Here is a 23,598-nt window from a genome sequence, read left to right as displayed (position 1 = left end):
TGTCTGCCCCTCGCTCACCGTCGGATCATTGCATGTGTTACTGTCATGAGGTCTGTTTGGTTTCTGTTCCTGTCTTAGGTAATGTCACCCTGTCTTTTTGTTCCACGTCTTTGTCGGTCAGTCCTTTTGTTGGTTTTGTTGTACCATGATTTTAAAAAAAATAAAAAATAAAATTTGTACCCATGTATAATGCGCACCCCAGATTTTAGGACAATAAACTAGATAAATTTTGCGAATTATACATGGAAAAAAAACGGTATTTTAAATAGCGCCTCAAGAATTTCATTAACACATAAGAGCCAAGTTGTGTCACTCAAGTGACCCACCTGTGGCCTGCAGTGTGTAGTGTGCTGTCCATATGAGGAGTTGTCTTTCTCTTTTGCTTGGACCCTATTGCACAAAATGGCCTCTGGGCCAGAATTAGGCTGTCAAGCAAACTAATCATTTCCGTGGGAATTGAACACATTAACTGTAATTATTGAGTCACGTTAACTATGTGTGCTAATTTTGTCCACTGGATGGAGCGCCGTCAACAATTTAAAATGGCTACTTAACACTAGAGGCATTGCAACAAGGTAGACAATAAGCCACTTGCAGATCTCAGGGTTGTGTGGTACATTATTGAAACGGTAATTTTCTGGCTACCAAATGGTATTCAAAACTGATAAAAAGCAACATAGAAAGCTGCATTTTAACTGCTGGAAAATTGTGTTTTTATCTATTTTAAACATCCATATCCTGTCATTTTGATACTTTGAAAATTGACACACAGCCATTAGAAAGCTTTAGTTGGAGTGCCTGGGAGAGCGGAGGCTTCGTGGCCGTTTGTCTGCCGTCGATCATCGGACACAAAGTATGGCTGCGGATCGAGAGGTTTGTGTGGCTTCGTGCACCAACTGCACCCTTCTCTTAGAGAGGTTGTCCCTGCTAGAGGGACGTGTCCGCCAGTTAGAGCAGAATTGCGCGATAACTGTAGATGTGGCGGATACAGACGCGGGCTGTAGTCAGCCTGCTAGCCCAGTTAGCATTAGCCCCAAGCGGCTTGCTAATCGCGATGAGCCAGGTAAGACGCATAGCCGTCCAAAGTCATCTCGGTCTACTGGCCCTCGCACTTTGGTCATAGGTGACTCCATTACCCGAAATATTACGCTTACAAATCCAGCCACGGTAATGTGTATTCCTGGGGGCAGAGCACCCGACATAGAAGCTAATCTTAGGGAGCTGACTCGCAATAGGTCTAGTCAACAGCGTAGTTCCATCAACACTAGCTACTCGGACATAGTGATACACGTCGGCTCCAATGATGTTAGGATGAGGCAGTCGGAGATCACAAAGAGAAACATAGCGAGGACTTGTGATCTCGCTAGAAAGATGAGTCGGCATCGAGTATTTGTCTCTGGCCCCCTGCCTGGGAGAGGCACTGATGAGAGGCTTAGTAGATTAGTCTCCCTTAATCGATGGATGGCTGGGTTCTGTAAGAAGCAGGGACTGTATTTCATAGATAACTGGCCTTCCTTCTGGGGCCGCCCCGACCTGCTGAGGAAGGACGGCCTTCACCCTAACCGTGAAGGCGCCTTCACTCTTTCTAGGAATATAGATTACTGTTTGAGCCACACATGACAGGTCACTTTAGAGCAGGCCGGGTCACAGGTGATTAGACCACCTGTCAGGATGGGTTTGGAGTCTGTTAAGATAAAGTTAACTAGCGCTAGGCTAGACTCCCAGCATGCACATAGCTCCTTGTGTAGACTAGAGCGTGATAGTTTGAATAGTGCGACAGTACACATAAACGCACTTTCTACTGGGGTAGTAGACAAATCCAATCATTCCACCCCGACCGGTTTTGCTGAGGAAACGGTGCCGGTTTCAGATAATTCTACACGTGTAACAAATATTTACTATCAGATTCCCACGGTCGTATCAGCCCACCGCGCTAACAAACATTTGAGAGGTGATGTCAGGCTTAGAGAACACAATCTTACTCGCATTTCGTATAAATATCCTTCGATAAATACGCACCCGGATCGACCAATTACACTTAAACTTGGTTTTATGAATATTAGATCGCTTCATACGAAAGCCATTCTCGTTAATGATCTCATCACAGAACATAATCTAAACGCTTTTGGTCTCTGCGAGACCTGGTTAAAACCTAATGAACTGATGCCGCTTAATGAGGCCTCGCCTCCAAATTTTGTGAGCTCGCATGTGGCGCGTCCTCGAAAAAAGGGTGGGGGTGTCGCCCTCATCTCGAATTCCGAGCTTAGTTTTAGGCCTCGTTCGATCAACGTATTTAAAACATTTGAGGTTCTCATTGTCCGATCCACCGCTTTACCGTCATTTTATCTTGTTGTTATTTACCGTCCACCCGGGGCTTACTCTGGCTTCCTGGATGAATTTTCAGAATTTGTGGCTGATCTCGTAACCAATGCGGATAATATAATTATCATGGGCGATTTCAACATCCACATGAATTTACCGTCAGAGCCACTTACTTCGGCGTTTCAGACTTTAACTGATACCTTTGGTTTTACGCAAGCTGTACAGGCAGCAACGCATAAGAATGGAAATACCATAGATCTGGTATTATCCCGAGGACTTGCAACCTCAAATATAGCAGTACTGCCATACACTACTGTTTTGTCTGATCATTACTTAATAAAGTTTGAAATTATAGTTCCTTGTCAAAGACAAGAGAGCAATCAGCATTATAGGAGCCGTCATTTCAACTCTATGACTGCAACTGCGCTATCTGAAATACTGTCGCCGGCAACCACTAATTTTCTCACATACGCCGACTCTATTGATAATCTTACGAATGAATTCAATGCGACATTGTTAAATGCCATTGACTCTGTGGCGCCGTTACGTCTGAAAACTCGCCGTAGAGTGCCTACTCCATGGTTCACAGATGAAACGCGTACGCTTAAGCAATTATGTAGAAAGCATGAGCGCAGATGGCGTCTAACCAAACTTGAGGTTTTCCATCAGGCATGGCAGGATAGCCTCCTGAAATATAAAGATGCGCTTATCTTAGCAAAAACTCGATATTTTTCGCAAGTTATTAATCTCAATAAAAACAATCCGAAACACCTATTTGATACAGTGGCAAAGCTGACTCTGCGCCAGCCGACCTCCGATAGTTCCTTCCACTCAGCTGACGAGTTCATGAAATTTTTTGCTCAAAAGATTGAATCCATTAGGGATGAGATCAAGAATAGCATTCCAATCGCTCGGTCGAGCACGCCGTTTACCAACGCTGATGATCATGCAACAACCCTCTCAACTTTTAAAAGCGTGTCTCTTGAAAGGCTTACACAAATTGTTAGTGCGGCTAAACAAACAACATGTTTACTCGACCCTCTTCCAGCCAAACTACTTAAAGAATTATTTCAAATTTTAGGACCGTCCGTCTTAAATATAATCAATCTGTCTGTCTCCTCTGGGATAGTGCCAACAGCCTTTAAAACCGCTATCATTAAACCGTTACTTAAGCGACCAAATCTTGACCCGGACTGTCTCAGTAATTATAGGCCAGTTTCAAACCTCCCATTCATAGCAAAACTTCTTGAAAAAGTAGTAGCGCAGCAGCTTATTGATTACATGGTCGCCAATAATCGATACGACACTTTTCAGTCTGGTTTTAGAGCTAATCATTCCACTGAGACAGCACTTGCGAAAGTGACTAATGATCTCCTCGTAGCTATGGATTCAAACATTTCGTCTGTACTGTTACTACTCGATCTTAGTGCTGCCTTCGACACTGTAGACTTCGATATTTTATTAGGGCGTCTTAAAAGTTGTGTTGGTATTTCAGGGTCAGCACTAGGCTGGTTCCATTCCTATCTATCAAACAGGACGCACCGAGTGGTCCATGGCAATGCGTCCTCGGAGCTCTATAATGTTACATGTGGTGTCCCACAGGGATCGGTTCTCGGACCAATTCTTTTTAATATTTATATGATTCCGCTTGGGGACATAATACGTAAATATAATATTAGTTTTCAATGCTATGCGGATGACACCCAATTATATATGCCGTTATCGATGACAGATCCGCGGGATTGTTGTAATCTTGAGAAGTGCCTTGCGGAGATCAAGCAATGGATGTCTCTCAACTTCCTTCGTCTTAACCCAGATAAAACTGAGATGTTGATAATTGGTCCAGCTCGTTATCAACACTTATTCAAGGAAACCGCTATAACTATAGATAACCGTACTATCACTCAAAGCGATACTGTAACTAATCTCGGGGTAATATTTGACCAAACTCTCTCCTTTCAAAAGCACATTAAGAATATAACCAGAATTGCGTTTTTTCACCTTCGTAATATTGCAAAGATTCGTCCGATCCTTTCGACCGGTGATGCGGAAACTATTATACATGCGTTCGTCACGTCGCGCCTGGACTACTGTAATGTACTATTTTCGGGTCTTCCTAAGTCCCGCATCAAAAGTCTACAGTTAGTACAAAATGCCGCTGCAAGGCTGCTCTCTCGGACAAGAAAATTTGATCACATTACCCCAATACTAGCCAACTTACATTGGCTTCCGGTCCATTTAAGATGTGACTTCAAGGTTCTTCTATTAACCTATAAATCGCTGCATGGCTTAGCGCCTTCATATCTCGTCGACCTAGTTGTTCCTTATGTTCCGTCTCGTAACCTTCGTTCGCAAAACGCTACCCTTTTAGCGACACCGAGGGCTAAGAAAATGTCTGCAGGCTCTAGAGCATTTTCTATTCGGGCTCCAGAGCTTTGGAATGCCCTACCAATGGATATTAGGACTGCTACCTCAGTAGAAACATTTAAGACACGTTTAAAGACACATTTCTATGACATGGCCTTTAACTAACCTGTAGTGGCCGATTCGGCTGGAGTTTGTTTTCTCTCCCTCTCCACCCCCTCCCTCCCCCCTCCCCGGCCGGGGAGGTGGTTAGGTGGTACCCATGCTGACAGCGGCTATCTGGATTCTCGTGGCCAATTCAGGATAGGGGAACTGCAGCTCAACCTCCTCGAAGAGCACTGCCAGGACAATTGAGGGCTCCTTTCGGCAGCCCTCTGCTGTGACATGGACATCCACTTTTTATTTAATTGATTTTCATGTTGTATCATTTGTGCCCTCTCTGCATCCATTTCAACCTGGTGATCCTGAAAGGGGGATCCTTCCATCTGTGGTCCCTTCTCAAGGTTTCTCATTTTCCCCCTGCTAGGGGTTTTTAAGTTTTTCCTTGCCCTTTTGGGAGCTTAAGATCAGGGGATGCTTTGAGAATAATTGTCAATTTCTGTCTATGTGAAGCCCTTTGAGACTGCTTGTGATTTAGGGCTATACAAATAAACTTGACTTGACTTGACTTGACTTTGTAGATTGACTGGCCTCTGATGGGACATGACAGTAGTTAGGATTAATTAAATTGTTAACGACAAATGGTTGGCTATATGCACCGTAGCAGGACCGCGGAGAAACACTGGGATGTGAGGGACAGACCTTAAGGTGTAAGGTCATTTCCTTAGTGAGGGATCAAGGGGCTGGATGGAGGTTTTGAGAAAGCATCTCTGAAGCATGGTCCTTGGACAGCAAGCACGTAACTAATGGCATGTGTTGCACAAGATACTTCACATAAAATGTTTTGGAGAAATATGTTTGTATAAATTGCTAGTTTTGTAATGCTCTACAGCAGTACCAGCAAAACACAAGTAGCCTGAATAAACATACTTTTTGTATACTGTATGTGATATAAGTGAATTGATCTGAAGCTAGGAAATGCAACAGCAATTCAAACACCATTTAAAATTGCTGCAATAATTGATAGCTTGGACAATTGCATGAACAGTTGCTGCTGCTGGGTTGGACAGTTTTGCCAATGGTGCACATGCGAGTACTTTTAAATAAATGTGTAATACTTGACAGTAAATATCATGTTGGAAGGAAAGTCTACCTTTTTTTTCTTTTTAATGCAGAATATCTAGGTACTGGTAAACATCTCTAATTTCCATCCATCCATCCATTTTCTATACCGCTTGTCCCCACGGGGGTCGCGGGCGTGCTGGAGCCCATCTCAGCAGTCATCGGGCAGTAGGCGAGGGACACCCTGAACCGGTTGCCAGCCGATTGCAGGGCACAAAGAGACAAACAACTATCTGCACTCGCACTCACACCTGGGGCAATTTGGAGTGCTTAATTGGCCTACCAAGCATGTTTTTGGAATGTGGGAGGAAACCGGAGTCCCCGGAGAAAACCCACGCGGGTACGGGGAGAACATTCAAACGCCACACCGGGAGGGCTGGAGGTGGAATTGAACCCGCACCCTCTTGCTTTTTCAAACCTTTATGACAAAAAATAAACGTCACTATTCTTGACCTCCTAACTTTGCCTGGGGAGGGGGGAAACTTCTAATTTTCTAAACTTGCTAAAACTATCCCAGAGAAGACACACAAAAAGAGTAATAAATTATCTTTTGCTTCCACGTACTACTCCTTGCAATGTGCTCACGTACTCTGCATTACTTTTTGGTGCAAATACGTTTTACCGACTGTGTGAGTGGTCATTGAACGCACCTCGCGCACGTGAGTTAGAACTTGAAAAAATAAAATAAAAGAAAAGGAACCGAGCTTCTAAAGATGGAAATTGACAAACACGAAAGCGCTTTCATGTTTTTATTGAAAACAAGCTGGTACTGTCTGCCGCACGGCATAGGCTTCCGCCAAATGCATGCACGCTCCTGCAGCATGGGACACCTTTTTTGGCACAATACCGGCTAAACTCGGTCATGAGCTCGATGATACGCATGCCTTCGCCATGCTCCTTTATGACTTCGAGTTTCTTCGACAGTCTAAGGAGACATACCGTAATTTTCGGACTATAAATTGTTTTTTTTTTCAGTTTGGGTGGGGGGGCGACTTATGATGAGGAGCGACTTATATGTGTTTTTTTTTTTAAAAAAGAAGGTGAAACCGCGATAAACGAAGCGCGATGTATCAAGGGATTTTTGTAAATTGAATTTCAAGTGATATAAGCAGCGCGACGCGGCGTGGCGCGCCGGTTGTTTACAAAAAGGACAAAGATTGATCACGGGATGACGAAGATGACGAAGGGCCCCACGTACTATCGGCATCATTAGCGGCTATGTTTCTAAGTGACACGGAGGATGAAGAGTTTGAAGGATTTGGAGTGACACAGAAGGTTTGAAAAACTATTATGGCTTTTACGCACGCCCGGTCCTACTCTACGGAGCTCTCTTTCACATTCCTTGGATAGAAATCGGGGGCCGGCGCTCGGCCGGGTGGCTGTCTGGGGACGGTGAATGGGGCTCGGTCATGGCTTTTACGCACGCCCGGTCCTAGTCTATGGATCTTTCTTCCTCCTCCGTGGCTGGAAATCCGCGCCGCCACACGCCTGGATGTTTGTTTTGTTAAACAAAGAGCCATTTACCAAACCCACGTCTTTCCTTGTACTTTGTTAACGCTACAATATAGTTATATACTAGATCTGTGGAATAACGACGAGGCTGACGTCAGGGCGCACGCGCGGCGTTGTTGACAAAGGACGAGAAATTTTATCGATGGATTTAATGATATAGAGTGGACAAATGGTTTGATAATATTATTGCTTATATAATAGTTATTTGATATCTAATTTATATATCGTTACATGGGCCTGGGCGGCTCGGTGGCGCACTTGGGTAGCACGTCCGCCTCACAGTTAGGAGGGTGCGGGTTCGAGTCCACCTCCGGCCCTCCCTGTGTGGAGTTTGCATGTTCTCCCCGGGCCCGCGTGGGTTTTCTCCGGGCACTCCGGTTTCCTCCCACATCCCAAAAACATGCTTGGTTGGCCGATTGAACACTCCAAATTGTCCCTAGGTGTGAGTGCGAGTGCAAATGGTTGTTTGTCTCTGTGTGCCCTGCGATTGGCTGGCAACCGGTTCAGGGTGTCCCCCGCCTACTGCCCGTTGACAGCTGGGATAGGCTCCAGCACGCCCGCGACCCCAGTGGGGACTAAGCGGTACGGAAAATGGATGGATGGATGGATGGATACATGGGCCTGTGGAATACATATTTTGAAGTGCAAGCGCCGTCAGCGGCGCGCACCCATTGTTGACAAAGGACGATCGGTGGATTTAATGAATTGGAGTGACACAAATGGTTTTATAAACGTGTTATTTATGTCATAGTTTTTTTTAATAACTCTGAATGTTACGTCAGGCCCGTTCTCAGCTCTTTGTTTGTGTTTATGTCACGTTAGCATACCTATCGTTTAGCCTGTTGTTGCTCGTTCATGTCTGTTCTTGGTGTTGGATTTTGGCGAATAAATTTCCCCCCAAAATGCGACTTATGTTCCGGAGCGACTTACATATGTTGTTTTTCACATTATTGTGCATTTTATGGCTAATGCAACCTATATTCCGGAGCGACTTTTAGTCTGAAAATAACAGTACTCAACAACACTACCGTAATTTTCCGACTATAAGTCGCGGTTTTTTTCCACAGTTTGGGTGGGGGGGGCGACTTATACTCAGGAGCGACTTATATGTTTTTACTTGATCATTAACACATCACTTACTTAGTATCGTTGTTATTTTTAGTATAGTTGATCACTTCACATGCTGACTATAAGCCGCAGGGTTCAAAATTTTGGAAAAAAGTCGCGGTTTATATATATATATATCTTTTTTTTTTTTTGAAGTCCCAATGATCGTCACACACGCAGGGAGGCAATGGGTCCCATTTTTATAGTCTTTGGTATGGTCTTAACTAGGCTGGATGTAATTTTTTTTGTTGGCGTAGATTTCTCCGACTGCCCGTAAAGGCACCACCGCGATCAGTGCGGACATGTGAAAAAGGCGTGCGGATGTTCTGCGCATCGGATCCATAGTGCGCATGCGCAGTGATACTGCCTCCGTATGACGTCCGGTCCGCGATGGAGATTAGAAAACAAACAATATTTGACAATAACACACCATCAAGGATTGCACCATCGCATCAAACGATGTGTCGTCAATTATGAATTTTACTGACTAAGTGTGTTGGGCAGGATGGCTGAATGCGATGCGCGATTGACAACAAACAAGAAGAAAGGTGATTTCAAGTTTTATTTCGAGGGAGATTTGTCATGTCTCGTCCCCAGTTTTGCTATGTGTCTAGGTTGCCATAGTTTCTGTTTGCGTCGCCCCTCCCTTCCTGTGTCACCTCAATCAATGTAACATGTTTTGTATTTAAGTCCTGTCTGCCCCTCGCTCACCGTCGGATCATTGCATGTGTTACTGTCATGATGTCTGTTTGGTTTCTGTTCCTGTCTTTGGTAATGTCACCCTGTCTTTGTCGGTCAGTCCTGTTGTTGGTTTTGTTGTACCATGATTTTCTTAAAAAAAAAAAAAAATTTAATTAAAAAAATATATATATTTTAAATTTGTATTCATGTATAATGCGCACCCCAGATTTTAGGACAACAAATTAGTTACATTTTGCGCATTATACACGGAAAAAACGGTATTCAAAACATGAAAAATAGAGAGAAAAAATCAAATAAAGTAATTACCGTTTTTTTCCGTGTATAGTGCGCAATATTTTACTAATTTATTGTCCTAAAATCTGGGGTGCGTATTATACATGGGTACAAAGAAAAATTTTTTAAATTTTTTTTTTTTTAATTTTTTTTTTTTTTTTTTTTTTAAATAAAGTCATGGTACAACAAAACCAACAACAGGACTGACCGACAAAGTCGTGGAACAAAAAGACAGGGTAACATTACCAAAGACAGGAACAGAATGACAGTAACACATGCAATGATCCAACGGTGAGCGAGGGGCAGACAGGACTTAAATACAAAACACGTTACATCGAATGAGGTGACACAGGAAGAGCGGGGTGACACGAACAGAAACTATGGCAACCTAGACACATAGCAAAACTGGGGACGAGACATGACAAATCTCCCCCGAAATAAAACTCACCTTTCTTCTTGTTTGTTGTCAATCGCGCATCGCATTCAGCCATCCTGCCCAACACACTTAGTAAAATTCATAATTGACGACACATCGTTTGATGCGATGGTGCAATCCTCGATGGTGTGTTATTGTCAAATATTGTTTGTTTTTTAATCTCCATCGCGGACCGGACGTCATACGGAGGCCGCCATTACAGATGCGCAGAACGGTTGCGCAAGACACGTCAGCTATATAAAGAGCGAGAGTTCAGTTCTCCACCTATTAGTTTCAATTCACAGTTTAATTAGCAGTTTCAATCAGCAAATAACAAAATGCGTATTACAGGTAATATTTTATTTCACAACACTTTGCCTTGTTCCTTTCGTCTCAGCTGTTCATTTCAAACACGCTCCATACGACCGCAATGCTCTTGTATCAGACGCTCGCTCGATCACCTGCTAGTTTGCCGTCTGTCACAATGTACCCTACACAAATCCGAAACATTTGTTGCGGCTCCGAGTCACGACGAGGGGCAAGTTTTGGTTTCCAAGGTTGATTTTATTCCTCTTCAACGTATCTCCCATACAGAGCCGCCTCATTCCCCTGCGCACGGAGCGCGGTGGTGCGTTTAGGGGCAGTCGGAGAAATCAACGCCAACAAAAAAAATGACATCCAGCCTAGTTAAGACCATACCAAAGACTTTAAAAATGGGACCCATTGCCTCCCTGCGTGTGTGACGATCTTTGGGACTTAAAAAAAAAAAAAAAAAAAAAAGAATTTAAAAAAAAATTAAAAAAATTCATAAAAATTGGGTGCGTATTATACATGGTGTACAAGCTTTTTTCCAGCATCAGCATGCCATTGTTAGGGGTGCGTACTATACATGGGGCCGCACTATACACGGAAAAAAACGGTAACACTTTAAAGCGCCATATCCTCTGGACATGTCCTCTGTCACCAGGATGACATAAAGGACGAGAAATTTGATCGATGGATTTAATCATTTGGAGTGACACAAATGGTTTGATAATATTGTTATTTAAAATATAGTTTATATATCGTTGTATGGGCCTGTGGAATGATTTGAACTGCGGCGCGGCACATGGCATTGTTGACAAAGGACGATCGATGGATTTACCGTTTTTTTTCCTTGTATAATGCGCAAAATTTAACTAATTTATTGTCTTAAAATCTGGGGTGCACATTATACATGGGTACAATATCATACGGAGGCCGCCATTACAGATGCACTTTCTTCTCTGCTGTTCACTTCAAACACGCTCCATACGAACACAATGCTCTCGTATCAGACGCTTGCTCGATCACCTGCTCGTTTGCTGTCACAATGTACCCTACACAAATCCGAAACATTTCTTCGCTATTGAGTTTGCTAGCGCATGCGCAGTGATACTGACCGGCAGAATAACATCCGGTAGTTCCCAAAGATGATCTTTCTGAAATCATTTTACGTTTACGGACTTAAGTAGGAGTCAAATTTTGGGTGCGTACATGGGTACAGGCTTTTTTCCAGCATCAACATGCCATTTTTAGGGTGCATATTATACATGGGGGCGCATTATACATGGAAAAAACGGTAGTTGTTTTTTTGCCTTTTAAATGTCCGATTCATGCTGAGCTATGTAGTTAACTGAAATGGAAGGTCTGAAGTTGTAGATATGTGATGTGTTCATGAATCAAAATCGAGTTTGCTGAACAGTTTTATTTCGAAATATATCGGATCCACCTTGTTCACTGATGCCCGATTTCCTGTCTGAGCCGTGTAATTTCTTCAGCTTCATGAAAACACGCATGCAGCATCCGAAAGAAATAGAACGCTTGAGGAAGGTTAGTGAACGACGCAGCCAATGTGAATTAACTTGTCGACTCGAATGCTTTCTATTTCTTGCGGCGTTCAGCAGAAGACCGCACCGCAGCCGTTCCGCACCCGGTGTGAATTAGGCCTTAGAATTCAGGTGTTCTTTCTTTTTGCAGACTTTTTAAGAGATGATGGACAGTCAGTGCAATACAATAAAACTGACAATGAATCACAGATTTCAGACAAAAATCTGGGTATTATTCTATTTTTTTTGTAAATTTGTAAAGACACATGAACCTCAAATGTGAACAAGATATAGATGAACCCCCGTTTCGAATGTCCCCAAGGTTCAAACAAATCAGAGTTCGAACCAAAAATTCGAAGCTTTTGAACCTTGAAACCAAACGAAACAACGAATTAGAGGTTCTACTGTATATAATAATTGAATTACCTGTTGAAAACTTTCTCTCAGGTGACTCTGGTCCTCAGGATGACAAAACTCTAGAATGTCTTTCCCCAGCAGGTCCTTTGAAATAGGAAATTAGTGAGTGTTATATTTGAAGTCCAATAACACAATTCAAAAGTCAAAGTCAAAGTCTGCTTTATTGTCAATCTCTTCACGTCAAGACACACAAAAACCGAAATTACGTTTCCTCTATCCCACGGTGACGAGACACAGTACATGATAAACATACAAGTAAACAACGTACACGATAGACATACAAGTGAACGACACAATATAAAAACAAGAAGGCACAAACAATAAATAATAAGAGTGATGAATAAATAACAAATAAACAAACAACAGAATCAATAAGAGGAGCAAAACGGAGCCAGTGTGCATACAGCAGACAGTAAGCATAGCGCAAAAGTACAGGACGCTACGCAGAAAGCGTACAATTCTTCAAGAGTTGTGAATTCAGCATATCATGTGGGACAGACAACAAATCATGCAACACCTCATCCATTCATCCATCCATCCATCCATCCATCCATTCATCCATCCATTCATTTTTTCAATTGCTTATCCTCACGAGGGTCACGGGCATGCTGGAGCTTATAGTACCAACTGTCTAACCTCAATCATCCCAAAATATACTTTATTAACTAAACGCATGATGTGCTTTTATTGGCTTGTGTATACCACTAAGGGTGAACGATTGCAGTTTCTTAAGGCAGAGAAAGTTGCCTTTATGTTCGCTCAAGGTTGCAAACGTTTGCCAAACGGATGCCACATGCTTGTACTTTTTTTGAGAAGAGCTTGAGAAGAAAAAACACTAAGATGCGCTAAGTATTGCACACACCCACATGACTAATGGTTCTTCCAGAGGTTCTCACGGTTTTGGGTCCCACCTGATCAATTGGGTAGCACCGATGAACAGCCTCGCCTATCGGTATGATGGAAAAGCCAAAAGCTCTTTAGACAAGGTAGTCACTGCAAATTTTGAGCTTTTTTAGATCGTTTTTCAATTCCACCGATACAGGATATGCACTCATGGTCACGTATACCCATTTTATCATATGGGTTTTTATTGCCCATGTTCTACCTGCAGATTGTTTGCACTGCATTAGTGTCGTAGTCGCCTTGGAGGAAATTCGTGTGATATGAATTTTCCACAATAACTTGCTGTCAATATCAAAGTCAAAGTCTGCTTTATTGTCAACGTCTTCACATGCCGAGACACACAAAGAGATCGAAATTACGTTTTCTCTATCCCACGGTGACAAGACATATTACACGATAGACATACAAGTAAACGACGCAATATAAAAAACAAGAAGGCACAAACAGTAAATAATAAGAGTAATAATAAATAATAAATAAACAGATAACAAAACAAATAAGGGCCAGTGTGCATACAGACAGTAAAAGTACAGGACGCTACGCAGAACGGGGAAGCGAGTTAAGGATCCTAACAGCCTGGAGTATGAAGCTGTTTGGGAGTCTGGTGGTGCGGGAGCGCAGGCTTCTGTACCTCTTCCCAGAGGGCAGAAACTCAAACAAAGAGTGAGCGGGGTGACTCACATGACTCACAATCGTGGTCGCCTTGCGGGTGAGATGGGAGGTGTAAATGTCCTTCAAGGAGGGGAGCGAAGCACCAATAATCTTACCAGCCGTGTTCACTATGCGCTGCAGGGCCTTCAAGTTGTAGTCAGTGCAGCCGCCACCCCAAACAGCAGTACAGCTGGAGAGGAAGCTCTCAATGGTGCCGCGGTAAAATGTAGTCATGACGGCCGGAGGAGAGCTCGCTCGCCTGAGTTTCCGCAGAAAGTACAGGCGGCGCTGGGCTTTCTTTGCCAGTGATGCGGTGTTGGTGGACCAGGAGAGGTCCTCACTGATGTGCACCCCCAGGAACTTGGCGCTGCTCACTCTCTCCACCACAGCACCGTCGATGGTCAGCGGCAGATGTTGGGTGTGACCCTTCCGGAAGTCCACAACAATCTCCTTGGTCTTGTCGACGTTCAGCAGGGGGTTGTTGTCCCTGCACCACGTGGTCAGAAGGTCAACCTCCAGCCTGTATTGAGTCTCGTCTCTCTTGGTGATGAGACCCACCAGAGTCGTGTCGTCAGCAAACTTCACTATACGGTTGTCGCTGTAGGTTGCAGTGCAGTCATGCGTCAGGAGGGTGAAAAGCAGCGGACTGAGCACACAGCCTTGGGAGGCCCCCGTGCTCAGCGTGATGCTGGCGGAGATTTTGTCGCCAACACGTACTACCTGTGGCCTCTGACAGAGAAAGTCCAGTAGCCAGTTGCAGAGGTAGGTACTGAGGCCTAGCGTGTCAAGTTTGCTGATGAGGCGTTGTGGCACAATGGTGTTGAAGGCAGAACTGAAGTCCACAAACAGCAATCTCACATACGAGTCCCTTCTCTCCAGGTGGGTGAGGGCCGAGTGGAGGGCAGAGCAGATGGCATCCTCAGAGGACCGTTTGGCTCGGTACGCAAACTGGAAGGGGTCAATGGTGGGGGGGAGAACGGATCGGATGTGCTCCGAACATTGTCGAGAATTTTGCTTCAGTGGGAGGTTCAAGACGATCTCCGTTTATCCACAAGGCACCCAGAATGGGCGTCCACTTGTTTGTGAACAGGACAGCTTCAGTCTTACTGTAGTTCGTTTTTCTGAGCCCATTCTACAGCTACATTTATTTCCATTTGTGCCCTGCATCTTACCCAGGGTGCATTTGTCCAGCCAAACAAATCCTCTGTCAGTTCCATGGTGGGATGATGGCCCGAGTGATCGATGGAAGTCTGTGCCTTTCCCGGTATGCATAGGGGTGCAACAGGAATGCATACTAGCTCCCGTTCTGTTTAACAACTTCCTCCTCTATGTCACCCACCTTCTCCACAAGGAGCTAGAGGAGAACAGCGGTGTTGTAGTGGACTTCAGGCTGGATGGAAACCTTTTTAACATCAGGAGGCTTCAGGCTACCACCAAGCTGTCCAGAGAGCAGGTACTTGAGTTGCAGTACGCTGATGACCACATTATTGTGGCACACTCTCCAGAGGACCGCCAGTCCATCCTTGCTGTGGCTGTTTGCGGCTACAGTAGGATGGGGGCTGTCCATCAACATCAAAGACAGAAGTGGTCTGCCAGTGAAGCTCCAGCACTCCATCCACCCCACCCATCTTTACCATCAACCACAAGCCGCTGACAATAACCCCCTCCTTCAAATAACTTGGCAGCATCCTTTCCAATGACTGTAACATTGAAGGTGAGATCCAAAACCGGATCAGGCAAACATCAGCAGCCTTCGGGACACTACGGTGTTCCAGAACAACCATCTGCATCTGCACACCAAAGTTGTTGTGTACAAAGCCGTCTGCATCACCACCCTCCTCTACAGCTGCGAAGCATGGGTCACATACAGCCGCCACATAAAGTCCCGGGAAAGCTTCTATACATAAGATGCCTGCAGCGCATCCTCGGGCTTACCTGGCAGGATCGTGTGCCTCACACTGAGATACTGGCAAAGACAAACTGCACAAGTATAAAGGCCACAATCACCCACAACCAGTTGGCTGGCTTGGCCATGTAGTTCAAATGCTCCAAGACAGGCTCCACCACAGAGTGCTGTATGGCCAGCAGGGCTGTAGACGGTCGGATTTTTGCACCGAGTCCGAGTCCGGCCTCTTGACCACTGAGTCCGAGCCCGAGTCCGGCTGTCCATTTTTCTGTTAATTCATGTGACTGCTTAGTCTTTATTCAAGGCTAATTTAGATCAAAATCTAAATAATTACAACAGTTTTATGATGGCTTTGTCTTTATTAAACATATAAACAAATACAATAAACAGATACTTTCAAGTTTCAATTCAACGACTTGAGTTTGTTCTTAGGAACAAAATCGCCTCAACCAAGTCAGCCTTCATCGCGCGGCGCTGATCAGACATGATAAACTTGAGCCTGGAAAACAGGCGCTCTCCGCTGACTTGTCTGATTGGCATTGCCGTTAGTGTCCGAGTCGCTGCCTTGAGGCCGGATGGATAACGATCAGCTGTAACAAATGGGCTCTTTTTCATTCGACCAAGTGCCAACATTGCCCGAATTTCTTCATCGGCAACCGACAAACGCCGGCGGCGCTCAATGCTGTCAAGTTCTTTTTCAAACTCATCCTCCTCCGTCGATGTGGAGCCATCAACCTCGGCCTCCATCGACGGCCCCTCCAGGGGCTGGTGGGTACGAGATCGGATTCGCCTCACAACGGCACGGAGGCCATTCTTGGCGCGCTCCATCTCCTCTTCGCTGAGGAGAATGCGGTAACGCGCATCGACGAAGACGGCTGCCAGAAAAAAATCATTGTCGAAGAGCTTGTCCTCTCGTTGCTCCATTGAATTGGCGATTGGTGAAGCCAGAGGGGGCTGCTTGCGCAACGCTGCCTTCGAGGCCGACCACTCCTTGAGAAAGCTGCTGAGAAAGGGTGATTGAGGCCAACTGGAGCTTGACCGTGACATCGTATGGCATCTTCAGGATCGTGGCCAAGGTCTCAAGCTTCTTCCATTCTGACTTGTTAAAGAGAAGTTCTGGAGAAGCAGCCGCCAATTCCTGGACATGCTCTCGTAGATCGTTTTGTCATGAGATAGGTGCTTCCCCAACGGGTGGGCACATCGACGACAGGGAGAAGACCTCCTCGACGACGGAGGACAGCAAGCAGATTGGGGGTCCGCAGTCTCTTCACCACCCGTGATGAAAATAAAAGTGAACATATTTTTTTTTATTGTCGGACTCGGTGGGCTCGGTCAAAATCAGCACCGAGTCCGAGTCCACAGCCCTAATGGCCAGCTACACAGTGGTTGTCGTTTGGCAGGGAGGCCAAAGAAGAGATACAAGGACCAACTGAAGACCTCACTGAGCAACCTTCGGTGCTCCTATGGGAAATGTTTGTGCACCCATGATAATATTTTCTCATCAGCTGTTCAAGATGAGGGACATCTACTTTAGGCTGATTAATTGGTATATCTCAACTGTTGACTTACAGTAAAAATGAATATAGGAAAAAAACAAGTCTCATAAATAGTTTAAACCAGAACTTGACCTTTCCACTTGCTGTACAAGTTTGTTGCACACTACAGAAAACTAAGAGCACGCATAGGAAGGCATGCAAGGAGAAATGTCAGAGCAAAAGGGCATGCAAACCTCTTGAGTGAAGGGTTGGGTTTGGGTTCACACTCAGCATTCATTATTTATTGTACTTTGATTACTCAACGCAATAGGACACGCCTAGGCAACAAAAAAGACCAGTCAATAATGTGTTCCCATTCTTTCGTTGACATGACAAATAGTGGTTTAATTGAAAAGACATCTATTTTCCATTCTAAAACAACAAGAAAAGAATATGAATCACTGTTCGGATTGCATTAACAACATTCATATCATACAATTTCAATAATCCGACTATTTTACCTGAGGCTGATAACCAATAACATTGATGCAGCGCGGGTCAACAAAGGTGATGACCCCATCTGAATTGTGGCGGGACAAAAACTCTGTGGGCACTGACAGACCATTCATATCCATAGAGACAGGTGAGCTGGTTACCTGAGAGAAGATTACAGTACACAATCAAAATGAAATCTACAGATTGAATAAAACCATTCAATAGCATTGTGCTGACTCTACCAGTAGTATGTGCCTTCGAAAACATTAAATCTGTGGAAGAAAGCTATGTCAAACAAAACAACAAAAATGATTATCAATTGGCTAGTGTTTAGTTCTTCCAGATGGATGGATGGATGGATGGATGGATGGATGGATGGATGGATAGATAGATAGATAGATAGATAGATAGATAGATAGATAGATAGATAGATAGATAGATAGATAGATAGATAGATAGATAGATAGATAGATAGATAGATAGATAGATAGATAGATAGATAGATAGATAGATAGATAGATAGATAGAGATAGAGAGATAGAGAGATAGAGAGAGATAGAGAGAGATAGAGAGAGATAGAGAGAGATAGAGAGAGATAGAGAGATAGAGAGAGAGATAGATAGATAGATAGATAGATAGATAGATAGATAGATAGATAGATAGATAGATAGATAGATAGATAGATAGATAGATAGATAGATAGATAGATAGATAGATAGATAGATAGATAGATAGATAGATAGATAGATAGATAGATAGATGCTGTGGAGTCGGACTTGGGTACTCGGTCGGACTTGATCATTTTTGCCGGACTCAGACTCGGACTCAGACTCTGTGCTGATTTTGACCGAGTCCACCGAGTCCGACAATAAAAAAGATATGTTCAATTTTATTTTCATCATGCTGCTGAGAATGCGCGTAGGAATACTGTCCACAGCCCTGCTTGCTTGTTATGAAGAAAAATGTAGTTGTTGCGTATGCGCCCGCGCCTGCCTGCCTGCACATACAAGACCCACAATGCTCCACGCGCAGCCAAGATGGAAGAACCCGGAAGCAGCGAGGCCTGCCTGCGTGCGTGCACGTACAAGACCCACAATGCCCCGCGCGCAGCCAAGATGGAAGAACCCGGAAGCAGCGAGAGAACAATGTTTTGCCTCTAGATTTGGGGGGGAAACGGAGCGTAAGTTACGATCAATGCGGCCACATTGAGTTGCACTTAGGCTAATGTTTACATTATGTACCAATGTCAAGGACGATTATGTCACCCAGCTTATATCATTGATATGTTTCGATAGTTGTGGGGTCATCACTAATTATTTGTGTTTAGATAAATGCCTGAGCTATAATGGTGTAATTAATGAATAAAACTTGAAAGTATCTGTTTATTGTATTCGTTTATATGTTTAATAAGGACAAAGCCATCACAAAACTGTTGTAATTATTTAGATTTTGATCTAAATTAGCCTTGAATAAAGACTAAGCAGTCACATGAATTAACAGAAAAAATGGACAGCCGAACTCGGACTCGCGGTCAAGCCCTGGTATATACATACTAGGGGTGTAAATTGCGGGTTTTGTCACGATACGATTTCATATCGATACAAAAAACTACGATACGATATTTTCCGATATCTTAAAGCCTGCTGCGATTCATTCACGATATATCGCGATATAGTGCTCTACGATCGATATAAATATATTTTTTAAGAAAAAATATAGAACAATATCCTGATTTACAACAATTCATACGGAAAATCAACAAGGTACTGCAAACTCTTTATTTAGGAAATTACAAGAGTATTGTAGTATACAAAGTGCTTACCGTTTTTTTCCGTGGATAATGCGCGAAATTTAACTAATTTATTGTCCTAAAATCTGGGGTGCGCATTATACATGGGTACAATTTAAAAAGAATTTTTTTTTTTTTATTCTTTTTTTATTTTTATTTTTTTAAGAAAATCATGGTACAACAAAACCAACAACAGGACTGACCGACAAAGACGTGGAACAAAAAGACAGGGTGACATTACCAAAGACAGGAACAGAAACCAAACAGACATCATGACAGTAACACATGCAATGATCCGATGGTGAGCGAGGGGCAGACAGGACTTAAATACAAAACACGTTACATTGATTGAGGTGACACAGGAAGGGAGGGGCGACGCGAACAGAAACTATGGCAACCTAGACACATAGCAAAACTGGGGACGAGACATGACAACTCTCCCTCGAAATAAAACTTGAAATCACCTTTCTTCTTGTTTGTTGTCAATCGCGCATCGCATTCAGCCATCCAGCCCAACACACTTAGTCAGTAAAATTCATAATTGACGACACATGGTTTGATGCAATGGTGCAATCCTTGATGGTGTGTTATTGTCAAATATTGTTTGGTTTTTAATCTCCATCGCAAACCGGATATCATACGGAGGCCGCCATTACAGATGCGCAGAACGGATGCGCAAGACACGTCAGCTATATAAAGAGCGAGAGTTGTTTTCTTCCTATTAGTTTCAATTCACAGTTTAATTAGCAGTTTCAATCAGCAAATAACAAAATGCGTATTACAGGTAATATTTTATTTCACAACACTTTGCCTTGTTCCTTTCGTCTCTGCTGTTCACTTCAAACACGCTCCATACGACCGCAATGCTCTCGTATCAGACGCTTGCTCAATCACCTGCTCGTTAGTTGGTCTTAACTAGGCTGGATGTATTTTTTTTGTTGGCGTTGATTTCTCCGACTGCCCGTAAAGGCACCCCCGCAATCAGTTAGGTTAAAATGAAAAGAGGAAAGTGACGTGCGGACATGTGAAAAAGGTGGCTCTGAATGGGAGAGAAGTTGAAGAGGAATAAAACCACCCTTGGAAACCAAAACTTGCCCCTCGTCGTGACTCGGAGCCGCAACAAATGTTTCGGATTTGTGTAGGGTACATTGTGACAGCAAACGAGCAGGTGATCGAGCAAGCGTCTGATACGAGAGCATTGCGTTCGTATGGAGCGTGCTTGAAGTGAACAGCAGAGACGAAAGGAACAAGGCAAAGTGTTGTGAAATAAAATATTACCTGTAATACGCATTTTATTTGCTGATTGTATTAAACTATCACATTCATTGTCAGTCAAGAAGAGAAGAGGACTATTCGCATCGGATCCATAATGCGCATGCGCAGTGATAATGCCTCCGTATGACGTCCAGTCCGCGATGGAGATTAAGAAACAAACAATATTTGACAATAACACAGGTTTCTGTTCCTGTCTTTGGTAATGTCACCCTGTCTTTTTGTTCCACGTCTTTGTCGGTCAGTCCTGTTGTTGGTTTTGTTAGAGAGTTATGTTAGTTTACCAAGTCTGTGTTTTGAGTTCCTCCAATGAACCCTGGTCCAAGCTGCACTTGGTCGCCCTGCTCCTTTCCACACTCCATTCGTGACAAGATTTTCTTCAAAAATTGTTGTACCATGATTTTCTTAAAAAAAAAAAAAAAAAAATTGAAAAATAAATTGTGCCCATGTATAATGCGCACCCCAGATTTTAGGACAATAAATTAGTTAAATTTTGCGCATTATACATGGAAAAAAACGGTATTTGATCACCACGTGGCAGGATTTACAAACTGCACGTGCCTTGTCCGTTGAGCCATCTTTTCTTTGGAATCCAAAGTGCTTCCAAACGAATGACTTGAAGCCTAAAGGAGAACAAATTTCTTCGTCTTTTTGGACACTAGCCATAGCACCAGCCCAGAAGCCGCGTACTAGTTGTCGACTCCCCTTTCACGTGCCTGCTCTGCTCACAACACAACAACGCCGCGCGCACTGCTCCCGGAAAGAGGAAGCAAGCAACAATGAACTGGATTTCAAAAAAAGTCGCGTCTAATGTCCGAGGTCAAACACGGCGATATAAATCGATGTTTACGTTTAGCATCGATGCCAATAAATCGTAGAGCATTATATAGATTAATCGATGTGTATCGATGAATCGTTACACCCCTAATACATACATATACATATATACACAGTGGAGCCTCGGTTTTTGAACGTCCCGGTTCTTGAACAAAAAATTCGAGATTTTTTTTGCTTCAGATGTCGGACGAAATTTGCTTGTTGAATCTCGCGAGATGGGCCGTGAGGACCCGCATGCCAACTGACTCCGTTCGTTATTACATTCTCGTTACTCTGAGGATTGCATCAACTCTAATCATAGCTCCAAAGGAAGCAAGTGGGAGCAGTAAAGCCATCCTAAAACACAAAGAAGCTCCTAAAGTAATGCGACAGTGAGCGCCCGGCGCACTGCGATTGCGCGATCGGACCAAATTAAGCTCCCTACGCACTGAGGTCCACTTAAATTTTGTAAAGTACATCAGGACTTTAAAAATATTTTCTAAATTTTAGCGACCGCTCTGTCACAATAATGCGACCAGCGCGGTGCAGTTGCGCGGTCGGCGGCGTGCTACGGTTGCACGTTCGGCGGTGCGCTGCAGTTGCGCGATCGGACAAGAAATTTGCTTAGAACGGATTAAATTTGGTTCCATTATATGTAATGGGACAACATTATTCGGAATTCGAAAGATTCACTTCTCGAACACCCTTCTAGAACCGATTGTGGTCGAAAACCGAGGCTCCACTGTATATATATATATATATATATATAAAAATAAAAATTCCCCTCTCACCCTCCGCGGGTGGTTTTTCCACTCCAAGCTCGGGTCCTCTACCAGAGGCCTTATGAGCTTGAGGGTTCTGCGCAGTATTTTGGCTGTTCCTAGCACTGCACTCTTCTGGACTGAGATGTCTGATGTTGTTCCTGGAATCTGCTGTAGCCACTCCTCCAGTTTGGGGGTCACTGCCCCAAGTGCCCCAATGACCACGGGCACCACCGAGGCCTTCACTTTCCAGGCCTTCTCAAGCTCTTCTTTGAGGCCCTGGTATTTCTCTAGCTTCTCAAGTTCTTTTTTCCTGATGTTGCCATCGCTTGGTATTGCTACATCCACTACAACGGCCTTCTTCTGCTGTTTGTCCACCACCACAATGTCCGGTTGGTTCGCCATCACCATCTTGTCAGTCTGGATCTGGAAGTCCCACAGGATCTTGGCTCGCCCGTTCTCTGCCACCTTAGGGGGTGCTTCCCACTTTGACCTTGGGGCTTCCAGTCCATACTCTGCACAGATGTTCCTGTACACTATGCCAGCCACTTGGTTATGACGTTCCATGTATGCTTTCCCTGCTAGCATCTTACACCCTGCTGTTATGTGCTGGACTGTCTCAGGGGCCTCTTTGCACAGCCTACACCTTGGGTCTTGTCTGGTGTGGTAGATCTTGGCCTCTATTGCTCTGGTGTTCAGAGCCTGTTCCTGTGCAGCCATGATGAGTGCCTCTGTGCTGTCCTTCAGTCCAGTTTTTTCCAGCCATTGGTAGGATTTCTTGATGTCAGCCACTTCACTTATCTGCCGATGGTACATCCCATGTAGGGGTTTGTCCTCCCATGATGGTGTCTCTAGCCACTCTTCCTCTGTTTGCCATTGTCTGAGACAATCACTGAGCACGTCATCCGTTCGGGCCTTTTCCTTGATGTACTCATGGATCTTGGCTGTTTCATCCCGAACAGTGGCTCTCACACTCAGTAGTCCTCGGCCTCCTTCTTTACGGCTAGTGTACAGTCTCAGGGTGCTGGACTTAGGGTGGAACCCTCCGTGCATGGTTAGGAGCTTCCGTGTCTTGACATCTGTGGTCTGCGTCTCTTCCTTTGGCCAGCTTATTATTCCTGCAGGTTATCTGATGACTGGCAGGGCGTAGCTGTTTATTGCCCGGATCTTGTTCTTGCCATTTAGCTGACTTCTGAGGACTTGCCTTACTCGTTGTAGGTATTTGGCTGTGGCTCCTCTCCTTGTGGCTTCATCGAGTTTGCCATTTGCTTGTTGGATACCAAGGTACTTGTAGCTGTCCTCAATGTCTGTTATTGTTCCTTCTGGGAGTGAGACCCCTTCTGTATGGAC

At 44.2% G+C, this 23,598-nt stretch overlaps 1 protein-coding gene and 1 long non-coding RNA gene across 4 annotated transcripts in view; one reads left to right on the top strand and one right to left on the bottom strand.

The window, feature by feature from the left end:
* The window catches only part of arnt2 (aryl-hydrocarbon receptor nuclear translocator 2), a 174,723-nt gene that overhangs the window by 34,701 nt on the left and 116,424 nt on the right, over positions 1 to 23,598 (bottom strand). For all 3 annotated transcript variants that reach the window (XM_061276013.1, XM_061276015.1, XM_061276014.1), the window contains 2 exons: positions 17,637 to 17,771; positions 12,190 to 12,264 (listed from right to left, as the gene is read on the bottom strand). In XM_061276013.1, the coding sequence (XP_061131997.1) occupies positions 12,190 to 12,264; positions 17,637 to 17,771 (210 nt within the window). The remainder of the gene's footprint in view (positions 1 to 12,189; positions 12,265 to 17,636; positions 17,772 to 23,598) is intronic.
* Positions 773 to 5,353, top strand: LOC133152542 (uncharacterized). Its single transcript, XR_009714143.1, has 2 exons — positions 773 to 873; positions 4,880 to 5,353. It is a non-coding gene; the product is annotated as an uncharacterized LOC133152542 (long non-coding RNA).

The sequence above is a fragment of the Syngnathus typhle genome, linkage group LG4 (genome assembly GCF_033458585.1).
Source record: "Syngnathus typhle isolate RoL2023-S1 ecotype Sweden linkage group LG4, RoL_Styp_1.0, whole genome shotgun sequence".
Taxonomy (NCBI): Eukaryota; Metazoa; Chordata; class Actinopteri; order Syngnathiformes; family Syngnathidae; genus Syngnathus; species Syngnathus typhle.
The sequence above is the reverse complement of the archived record's forward strand: the minus strand, read 5'-3'. Positions and strand labels throughout refer to the sequence as shown.